Source organism: Saccoglossus kowalevskii, chromosome 12 (assembly GCF_978046115.1).
Source record: "Saccoglossus kowalevskii chromosome 12, keSacKowa6.1, whole genome shotgun sequence".
Taxonomy (NCBI): domain Eukaryota; kingdom Metazoa; phylum Hemichordata; class Enteropneusta; family Harrimaniidae; genus Saccoglossus; species Saccoglossus kowalevskii.
The window spans coordinates 15201564-15213759 of NC_140652.1; the positions used below are offsets into that span (position 1 = coordinate 15201564).

The window sequence follows — 12196 nt, forward strand, 5'->3', positions numbered from 1 at the left end:
GCATTGCATTGCATTGCATTGCATTGCATTGCATTGCATTGCATTGCATTGCATTGCATTGCATTGCATTGCATTGCATTGCATTGCATTGCATTGCATTGCATTGCATTGCATTGCATTGCATTGCATTGCATTGCATTGCATTGCATTGCATTGCATTGCATTGCATTGCATTGCATTGCATTGCATTGCATTGCATTGCATTGCATTGCATTGCATTGCATTGCATTGCATTGCATTGCATTGCATTGCATTGCATTGCATTGCATTGCATTGCATTGCATTGCATTGCATTGCATTGCATTGCATTGCATTGCATTGCATTGCATTGCATTGCATTGCATTGCATTGCATTGCATTGCATTGCATTGCATTGCATTGCATTGCATTGCATTGCATTGCATTGCATTGCATTGCATTGCATTGCATTGCATTGCATTGCATTGCATTGCATTGCATTGCATTGCATTGCATTGCATTGCATTGCATTGCATTGCATTGCATTGCATTGCATTGCATTGCATTGCATTGCATTGCATTGCATTGCATTGCATTGCATTGCATTGCATTGCATTGCATTGCATTGCATTGCATTGCATTGCATTGCATTGCATTGCATTGCATTGCATTGCATTGCATTGCATTGCATTGCATTGCATTGCATTGCATTGCATTGCATTGCATTGCATTGCATTGCATTGCATTGCATTGCATTGCATTGCATTGCATTGCATTGCATTGCATTGCATTGCATTGCATTGCATTGCATTGCATTGCATTGCATTGCATTGCATTGCATTGCATTGCATTGCATTGCATTGCATTGCATTGCATTGCATTGCATTGCATTGCATTGCATTGCATTGCATTGCATTGCATTGCATTGCATTGCATTGCATTGCATTGCATTGCATTGCATTGCATTGCATTGCATTGCATTGCATTGCATTGCATTGCATTGCATTGCATTGCATTGCATTGCATTGCATTGCATTGCATTGCATTGCATTGCATTGCTGAACCTTGGCCAATAATTGTATCTTTGGGTCATTAAAACCGAAAACCGATCTCCACTATAGCAATTATTTGTTTTGTAATCAATACACCACCAGCCAGTGATTGTTATACAGCGCAATGAATTTTTACGCGATTTTGTAGCGTGCCTTTGCTACGTCTAGGCGGAGTTGGGTACTGCAAAAAGGCGTGTACTTGTCACCTCCATAGATACCTTGTATGATCTCATTACTGTCAGCATAAACGAAGAAGCCACATGACTGACGGTGGGTCGGTTGGTTTGCAGGTAGAACCACGCGGTGTATCTGTCAAATTAATTTAAAAAAAAAAACATTGACTACTTTGAACATGTATTATACTTTACAATACAATATTACTTTTGTAAAATCACCTGGAGATATACAAATTGTTAACAATTTATTATATATAATATAATATACGATTCATACTTGCAACTTAAAGTATTCTATATCCATTTTCACAAATCGGGTTAATGAAGATAAGCATAGGACACCCTTTTCATTTGTATCCCTCTGAATACTTACTATGACTACTTACTACCAATACTTCTATAGTCAACGCTCAACCAAACAAACAAATAGTTCCTTTGATATTATATAGCGGATGTCTTTCATTTGAAATAGCGGTATAGTATACGAACTATAACCGAAATTATAAATACATGACCTCTGAACACAATGTTTACTTACCGCGGCTTTCAATCTATCCTCTGACCACATTTCCATTTGCTTTCCAATTATCATTATTATACCGTCTTTTGTAGGTGGCACATCCACCCACTCACCGGATTTATCTTGGAACTTGTGATGTAAAAAATTAAAAGTTTGTAATTCACTATGTATATTTGAAAATTACGTCAATTTTGAAAACTAAAAGTGTTTAAAGTTTTAATAGATGTGTACATTCACTCCATACCTGCAAACCTGGCTCATCTGAGGTAACGAGAAATGTGATCATACCGGAATCATAGTGAACCCCTAAGTTCACAGGATCATTATCATCTTTCTTGTCTGATGTTGGATACCAATTATGCAACAATTGGGTGTGATTCTCAGATTTTCCCACGGTCTTTGAATTTCTCAGTAAGATCCTTTTCTTTTAATGAGAAAATGTTTTTTGATGACATTCAATTGTTTTACTCACCATAATTTCGTAGAACTATAACTAAAGCACATGAAACTGATTCTAATTAAAATTTGTCAACAACCCGAGTATGTGTTATGAACCCCAGTTTTATGCTTTATCACAGATACACTACAGTTAGTATTCGCATTAAAAATAATATGTTGTACATAAATAATATATACTGAATTACTAGGCGTATCGTCACGACCATTTTACAACTTTTGTTAAATTGACAGTTTTATGACAAGCAACGTGTTTCTTTTGTCGCTTCTGTTAACACCACGTCATGCTATTATTTTGTATGACACAGTGTATTATTATTTTTTGTTATTAAATAGTTACTTTTGTGTACGCTATAGAGGGTCTTCCAGGCAGCAAATGAATACTTTTTACTCATTACTAGTAAGCAGTTGGTCACGTAGAAGGTGCTCGTGGTGTGAAATAATTAACATCAAGCAATCATCTCCAACGAATGCGGCACGCGACCATAGCGTGTCGTTGTTTACAATAATATGACAATTTCTGCCTACAACTCTTCCAATCCTCAATCTAAATCCTACCAGTACACTTTGTGTTTTATGCCGAGCTCCTTAGTTAAGTATAATAGCAAATATTCTGTTGGTTTCCGGAAAGGAACAATAGTCACGCATAAAAACTTGATTGATTATTTATGTTATTTCATGTAATATCAGGTTTTGAGGTCTGCTCAGTCCAAAAAGATAAACTAAATGAGCCTAAAAATTGATTTTCCAGTACTTTTCATTTAACTCCTAAGCTAAAAACGTGCACAGCAAGGATTATTAAAAAAAATTAATCAGATTTTTTCATATGAAGTATGTATAATCATGAACCTTTGTTACTTTAGTCACCCAAGATTCAATTAAACCATAAATAGATTGAATAAGCTAGTTGATTCCATATCAATTATCAGAGACATTATCAACTTACATCAACGTTTAGGGCTAACGCCAACGGCTTCAATGAACGCTTGAACAGATCTGTCATGTCATTGAACAGCGATTTATTAGCGTTCTTAAACTCAGCCAATAGAATTTCACTTTCAATGGTTGGGTGATAACGAAACGATTCTCTGGTAGATTGGAATACGTCAGATCTGCATGTGTATAAATCAATTCAAATATTTCAATATAATTGAATTTGCAGGGAAAATAAACGAACAAATTCTCATAAGAACGATACACATTTTGCTAATTTTATACACAGCCTGATACAAAATAAGTGAGTTAGTATGTCAAATACAAAATAATCAACTCAAATATAGCCTTACTTGACCAATGACATTTTGCACAATGGGTGACGCACAAACATTTTTGTAGGTATGATATTGATTGAAATATGAATAAATATGTCATACATTCCAAATAATCTAGGATTAAGTAGGGGTTAATTACATAAAGACACTGGCATAACTACATAGATATGGTCAGTTAAACATACACATATGTACGTTGCTTTGCCATTCACCTAATATGTGGGCTAATATAACGCAATAGGGTACTGTAGCACCATAATGCATAACAACTTATATGCAAAACGTAGTTTAGGGAAATTTTAGTTGCACCAGGAATATGCACACAATAACATGGGATGTCTGACAAGACAGGATTTCAGAGAACATTTCATACTCGACTAAGGTGTGTTTGCAGACATCACGTGATTGACAGTATGTCTTGAATTTGGTATGCATGATCGGCCAATAGAACTGAAATAAAACGTTTTCTCTGGGTATTGTTGGTTGCCTAGTGCCAAACCAAAATCGAATTAAGATCTTCTTTAGAGCATGGGTTGAAGGTGTGACACTTATAATAATTATCCTTCAACATTCTGTGATTTTGGTATTCATAATGAATTTTTTTTTTTATTATATCGGCCTTCTCTTTTACAGACAAGAGGCAATGGTATCAGAATTACTACTCGAAAATAGAGATAGCGCACGTGAAGGACCAGTATTTTCACTGATGATAAGCACATTAAAATGTTTTAATGATATGCGAATCGTATGAACCAAAACTCCGGATGCCGATGCCGATGATCGATGTCTTTTGAAAGCAAGTTTATTCTTTGATGTCGGCGGTAATACACATTCAAAGAAGGGGATCATGTTACAACAATTACAATGCTGCATATTAAAGAAATGAAAGCGGTTAATAAATTAACGAACAGAATGGTTACAATCGCATGGCCCCACCCAGAAAATGTGAGGTATATACATTATTTTCACTTGTGATGCGGTGTATTTTCACTGGATTCACTTGTCAAAATCTGGCTTTAGTTTGCGCCACCTCCTTTTTGAAAATAACATCCAAACCCTACAAACATTCGAGCAAACAAGCTTTCTGTAATACATAGAACATCTGACAGGTTTTCGTGATCTGATCAATTAATCTTGTCCAATGCAATAACTAGAAAGAGGGGGCAAGGGAGTTAAATGTTACAGGTTACAGGATATAGAAATAAAAATAAAAAGTCCCATTTACAGTAAAAAATACGTTTTTCACTTTACAGATAAAGCAATTTCTTAATTACATTTTACATGTTTATAATATATTTGATAAGTGGTGTTTAAGAATCAAAATTGGAAATTGCGTACGAATTACGACATTTGATGTGGTAAATACTTTATACGCTTACAAAAATAAGATTTTTTTGCAAATTACGGACGAATAAAATAGCCGATTACATTTTACACCTTGCCCCTGTCTACGATTTTAATTTATTTAAATTACATTATTACGAAAATAAAAACAATTTATTACAGCTTACGAAAATACACCTTGCCGACCCTCTAGGAAAAATTATAAAATAACTACTTACTTTTTAATGTCATGGTCTACCGGAATGTAACCGAAGTAGATAATACTCTCTTCCAGTTTTGCACACGGCACCTTCTTCTCAGTAGGAAGTTGGAAAAACTCACGTGCCGCTCGAAATGTTTGTCAAAACTGGATATGTATATGAAAAGAAATAATAATGATGTGGTCGCATTAAATAACATTTGATTTAGGAACTGTTATGAATGATAAGATGCTCTTCTACAGGAGTTACGCATAGTGTATTTGATAAATAGTACAGATAATGCCAGCTGTGCCAATCATAACAAAAAGCTGCGATAAAGACTTTCCGTTTTTTACATCGTGAAATTCCTTCGTTTTAAAAATAATAATTATTAAAGTTATTGTTCATACATGAACTTAGTTTGTAATTTTATTCAGCTTTTTTCAGTCATAATTCAAGACAAATAAAAGGCAAAAATATAGAGAATATAGCAAATTATCTTTTTTCTGTAATTTTACTGTGTGCATAGGGAATACATTTAGTTATGAATTATTCCTAATATACATCTAAATTATCATGTCAAAATAAGTTTTTCAGGTTTTTTTCTCTCCCAAAAAACAAAAGAGTTTTACAATGTCGAAAACAAAAAGTCTTAATTGTAGTGTTGCAACCAGGTACAATCCGAATTAGATATTTAACTTTTTTCTAATTTGAAAAAAAAAAGCTGCAGGCTTTTGGCTATAGTTGCTCAGTAGAAAGGACAAGGTTTTCACATGAATACCGCCGAGTATTCGCAAAAGCAATACGGTGATCAAATCAACCGACGTGTAGTTTTTTAAGTGATTGGATTATATTTCCATCGCGCGCTCTAGCGCTTCTGTAACCAATGTAAACAAATAAAGAGTTCGAATATGACGTCAACAATCTGTTGGTGACGTAGTTTATTCCATATACGACAAATATCGAATGTTCATGTTACTTCTGATACAATTTGGAACGTGCTGTGATACAGATTTTCAAATAGCGCCATTGTTTGCGGCGCTGGTTGTATAATAAATATATTCACAAATTGGATGTCTTAATGGGCTATCTTCTTTTAAAAGGCTTCAGTATGTTCTTCACGTTTTAGACATGTATGATAAATATATTATGTCTCGATATATATAGATCTTATTAAAAATCATCTGCCACTTTTACCATTAAAATTATTATTCAAACGAAACTTGAAATCGTAATGTCATTATTTCAGTAAAGTGGAATCTCTCATATGTATGAAAATATTCTTCAACTTTATGTCTCGGTGAAGAGAACTTCAATATGCATATGCACTTTTATCTAAACAACGTGTATGCTAATTATTTGCATATTGACATGTATGTTAATTATTTGCATATTAACATGTATGCTAATTAGTTATAGTTTATTTACCACTTTGCCGCATGACAATACAGAAAACATATGCATCACAATTGAAAATAATTGTTATAGTTCCATAATGTCAGGGTGAAGCATTGTAGCCACGTCACTCACAATTTATGAAATATGTTGATTGAAATTGCAGCATTGTGATTTGTTGTGACATGAGACATTCATTTATGATGTGTGCTTATAATAACCATGACAATTCAAAAACATATTGTCTAATTTTAAATATACAATTTACTAGCTTTGTTTTGGTATATAATAATATGGGGTTGGATATAGTGTAAATAAATGAAATAACTACCATTTTAAATAATCGTTGAAACTAAAATATTTCAAAAAGTATTACTCCCATTTATGATAATAATTCAGATATGGATTCTATATTAAAATACCTTTCATGTATGTACTACATGATATAATTTGATTCAATAAAGAAACATTAATTTAACCCCTGTTTTTTCGAACATTAGGATCCAATATGTTTCACAAAAATGTTCTGTGTGTTTCCTTTTATTTTATTTTACAAAAATTCAACTATAATTGGTGTGAATAAAATTTCGGAAAAATTGTTTTGAATGACTTTTGATAAATAACAGTCCCGCTTAAATTGTTCATGAATCAAGTTTGAATTTCAATGGTATTGCTACTTATGAAAATGAATGTCCGGGCAATAAAGCTGTGAACACTTCAAGAAGGCAGATTATTTTAACGAAGTGGGTTTGATAAATAAACATAGATAATGGAGGAATAACAACATAAGTTCTATTTGTTAATACAATTTACGATTGCTCGGGAGAAGATTATTTATTTATTTATTTATTTATTTATTTATTTATTTATTTATTTATTTATTTATTTATTTATTTATTTATTTATTTATTTATTTATTTATTTATTTATTTATTTATTTATTTATTTATTTATTATCTTTTCATTCACAAAATAATGGTACATGTCAGAAACGTTTCAGTTCAATTCACTAGAGTAGGGGTTTAGAAAACGTTGGAACGGTGCATTACCTAAAAAAAGTTAATGTCATTTCTAAACTCACTGAATCATTCAAACTACAGTATGCAGAAATTTTATTCATTATTAAATAAATTTTCTAATATTCAATCTACGCATATTACAGCAGCGGTGCAACAATATTATAAACATGCATGTACAGAAATAACCGAAAATGTCATGCGATGAGACAATCCGACTATAGTTAAGTGACGTGTTGAAATTATCTAGAAAACCAACGTATGGATTGTTATTTTTCTGATCTGTCTGTTTAATTTAATTTGTAACGGCATGTTTCGACACTAGTTTTGTGCATTGATGGAACATGGATTTCGCCTTTGAAAACTGAGCTGATTTGACAACACTTATAATAAATGCTGTATAGATACCTTATCTGTTTCAATACCGTGATTCTTCAAAATAGCAATTCCGTCTGTCGACAATGCATTGGATAGGGACAGGGATAACGATTTAAGATGACATTCATCAGTGTTTTCCCGGGAAACGCTGCAAGGCGCGAAATCGATGATTTTAGAGGGATCCATTCTGAAGTGTTGTTCCATATATCGGTGCCCAACTAGAGAGAACAAGGTGTGCCTTGCAAATCAAATACTGCCTACCAGAACCGCATATCAAAAGGTGTATACATACGCCTTGTGTAAAAATAAAGCTCTGCTCATTTGCATTACAGAAATCTAAAATATTACATGGATGACGTCACTGAAACTATTGCAATACCGTGCCCAACGATGCTCATCGAGAACGCTCTAAGCTGAGTAACTTGTGAATGCAAATAAAAGCTGTGATACGTCACTTCAACGACATACTTATCTAGCGAGTGATGAGAATTTCGCAATTCATCCAAGTTTTTTTTCAGCGCACAATGTATTATTTTGTTATGTAAGACATGATGTCAGTACCAAAGCTCACCTACTTGAATAATTAATTAATTACATGCCAATATTTGTTCATTGGTGGGTGATTCCAATGCCATAGAACCATGTAGAAGTTTGATGACACAATTCACAGTCACAGTAAATCAATATACAATCACTGTACAATCAGTGTACAATCAACCATTGTAGGCATTCCGTAAGTTATTTTTGTTTCCAATAATTTCCTTAAAATTGAAGTTGATAATATTTATAATCCCATGGAGGTGACTATACTACTCAATTCACTCCAGTTCACCAGTTTGGTGTGGAGCGATGATATTGATAGATGTTCGCAATCAAAGACTGTACAGGTAATTATACTCAACTGACTGTGTGAGAATGACTTCGGTGTTTCGTCTCAAGATCTAATGGTACCCTCATACTAGAAGCGAGTATTCCCTGATATCCCATTGAATGGCAAGAACGTGTTCCTTTTTTATTTCACAGATGTATGCCAGTTACAGGGCCAATTCACAGTTTTTATTTTAACACAGTATTACTGTGTCACATGATTTTTTATGCTTTAAAGTTATTTTTGTTACCAATAATTTTCCTGGAATTGTTGTTGATATGATAATAATAAAAATCCCCCAGAGGTGACTATACTACTCATTTCACTCCAGTGCACAAGCACACTCCATATATATTATAGTTTGTGTGTTTATGTCGTGGTATTTTCGCCTCTGCGGTTGTTGTTCCTTAAATAAATAAATACATATATATATATCTGTTTAATTCGTTTAAAAAATTCCTCTCATTGGTAAATAGCGCCCTCACTCAACAATATTTAGAATGAGTGGTTGGTCAAAAGTTTGATGAATCAGGTGCATCTATTGGCTAAGCTTGTTGTACATAGATGCAAATGAGTATAGGAACCATTAATGCTGTAGGGTGTACTGGGAGGGGTGGATGATTTCATGTTTGTAATTACTGGTTGTAATGCGGTATCTCGTTGTTTTCAAGATGCAGCCTGATATTTGTTGCTTTCTTGGTTGTTCAATTATGGCTAAAATTTGTGTGGTGGGTGGAAGATGTGTTTATTGTTTGTTGAGTCATTGTTTAGACACCTTGCAGCTTGAAATGGTATGGTCCAAATCCAAATTCGATATGGTGATGTTGAATATCTGTGCGATATGGCAGTGTCGTCTAAAAACCACGCATCAAAATGATTTCTGTTTATTTATTTACTGCAGTAGATCCTGAGAACTAGCCATTGAATATGATGTCGGGAATAAATGGTTTTCTGAACAAGCTTTATTAATTATTGCTGGCAATATTCCAGTATGAATTGGGAGCAAACTGTGACACCAAATCTAGTCGTTGTATTTTTATGCTTCTAAAATATTTTTTTTTTAAATAAAATAAATTAAATAGAAATATTATGTGTATTTTTGTATGTGGAAACATGGATTGCCCACTAAAAAATATAAAGAAGTGTGGTCTGCAGTTCTTTTTTTTTAATTTTTTTTATTTGTGAAAAAACTGGTATTTTACAGAGTGTAAACAATAAAACACTCACAGTGCAAGGCTAGTTCACCAACATGTCTATTCTCTAGCTTGAGTGTGAAAGTACATGGTTTAGTGACTACCTCTTATATTTTTAAATTTTAGAATTTTTTTTTATTTGGGAAGGTTCTTCTATAAAAATAGAACAGATTTAATGAATTAATTTTAATATTTTATTTTAATTTCAGAACTAAAGCAAATTCACTACCTGAGACGTATATCGTGCATGTATTCACTGCGCCTAGGCTACAAAATCTATAGGAACAAGTTATAAGTCATGCCATAGTATGTTTACAGGTGAGTGAATTGTATACCTTCTCTAATTAAAGCATAAGTAGATACTCACTGCGTGTAATATTAATGAATTAATTTTAATATTTTATTTTAATTTCAGAACTAAAGCAAATTCACTACCTGAGACGTATATCGTACATGTATTCACAGCGCCTAGGTTACAAAATATATAGGAACAAGTTAAAAGTCATGCCATAGTATGTTTACAGGTGAGTGAAATGTATACCTTCTCTAATTAAAGCATAACTAGATATTCACTGCTGGTAATATTAATGAATTTAATTTTAATATTTAATTTTAATTTCAGAACTAACGCAAATTCACTACCTGAGACGTATATCGTACATGAATTCACTTCGCCTAGGCTGCAAAATCTATAGGAACAAGTTAAAAGTCATGCCATAGTATGTTTTCAGGTGAGTGAATTGTATACCTTCTCTAATTAAAGCATAACTAGATGCTCACTGCTGGTAATATTAATGAATTAATTTTAATAATTTTATTTTATTTCAGAACTAAAGCTAAATCACTACCTGAGAAATCATATTTTAAAAGATTTCAAATGTGGCTAGACTGACCCCCCCCCCCCAGGGCTAAAAGTTATATGTCATGCCATAGTATGTTTACAGATGAGTGAATTGTATAATTTCTCTAATTAAAGCATAACTAGATATTCACTGCTGGTAATACTAATGAATTTAATTTTAATATTTTATTTTAATTTCAGAACTAAACCAAATTCACTACCTGAGACGTATATCGTACATGTATTCACTGCGCCTAGGCTACAAAATTTATAGGAACAAGTTATAAGTCATGCCATAGTATGTTTACAGGTGAGTGAATTGTATACCTACTCTAATTAAAGCATAACTAGATATTCACTGCTTGTAATATTAGATCTGTTTAATTCGTTTAAAAGATTCCTCTCATTAGTAAATAGCGCCCCCACTCAACAATATTTAGAATGAGTGGTTAGTCAAAAGTTTGATGAGTCAGGTGCATCTATTGGCTAAGCTTGTTGTACATATATGCAAATGAGTATAGGAACCATTAATGCTGTAGGGTGTACGGGGAGGGGTGGAGGATTTCATGTTTGTAATGACTGGTTATAATGCGGTTTCTCGTTGTTTTCAAGATGCAGCCTGATATTTGTTGCTTTCTTGGTTGTTCAATTGTGGCTAACATTTGTGTGGTGGGTGGAAGATGTGTTTATTGTTTGTTGAGTCATTGTTTAGACACCTTGCAGCTTGCAATGGTATGGTCCAAATCCAAATACGATATGGCGGTGTTGAATATCTGTGCGATATGGCAGTGTCGTCTAAAAACCACGCATCAAAATGATTTCTGTTTATTTATTTATTTACTGTTGTAGATCCTGAGAACTAGCCATTGAATATGATGTCGGGAATAAATGGTTTTCTGAACAAGCTTTATTAATTATTGCTGGCAATATTCCAGTATGAATTGGGAGCAAACTGTGACACCAAATCTAGTCGTTGTATTTTTATGCTTCTAAAATATTTTTTTTTTAAATAAAATAAATTAAATAGAAATATTATGTGTATTTTTGTATGTGGAAACATGGATTGCACACTAAAAAATATAAAGAAGTGTGGTCTGCAGTTCTTTTTTTTTATTTGTTTTCATTTGTGAAAGAAACTGGTATTTTACAGAGTGTAAACAATAAAACACTCACAATGCAAGGCTAGTTCACCAACATGTCTATTCTCTAGCTTGAGTGTGAAAGTACATGGTTTAGTGACTACCTCTTATATTTTTAAATTTTAGAATTTTTTTAATTTGGGAAGGTTCTTCTATAAAAATAGAACAGATTTAATGAATTAATTTTAATATTTTATTTTAATTTCAGAACTAATGCAAATTCACTACCTGAGACGTATATCGTACATGTATTCACTGCACCTAGGCTGCAAAATCTATAGGAACAAGTTATAAGTCATGCCATAGTATGTTTACAGGTGAGTGAATTGTGTACCTTCTCTAATTAAAGCATAACTAGATATTCACTGCTTGTAATATTAGATATGTTTAAATCGTTTAAAACAATCCTC

The 12196-nt window shown here is 32.9% G+C and overlaps 1 protein-coding gene across 1 annotated transcript; it reads right to left on the minus strand.

Moving 5' to 3' along the window:
• Positions 1-1142: 1142 nt before the first annotated feature.
• Positions 1143-3462, minus strand: LOC146735558 (uncharacterized). The gene is made up of 5 exons (XM_085505918.1): positions 3449-3462; positions 3109-3274; positions 1951-2130; positions 1725-1835; positions 1143-1319 (listed from the first exon to the last, which is right to left on the minus strand). Exons 1-5 carry the CDS (start codon positions 3460-3462, stop codon positions 1143-1145), a joined length of 648 nt encoding a protein of 215 aa, XP_085362044.1.
• Positions 3463-12196: the final 8734 nt, after the last annotated feature.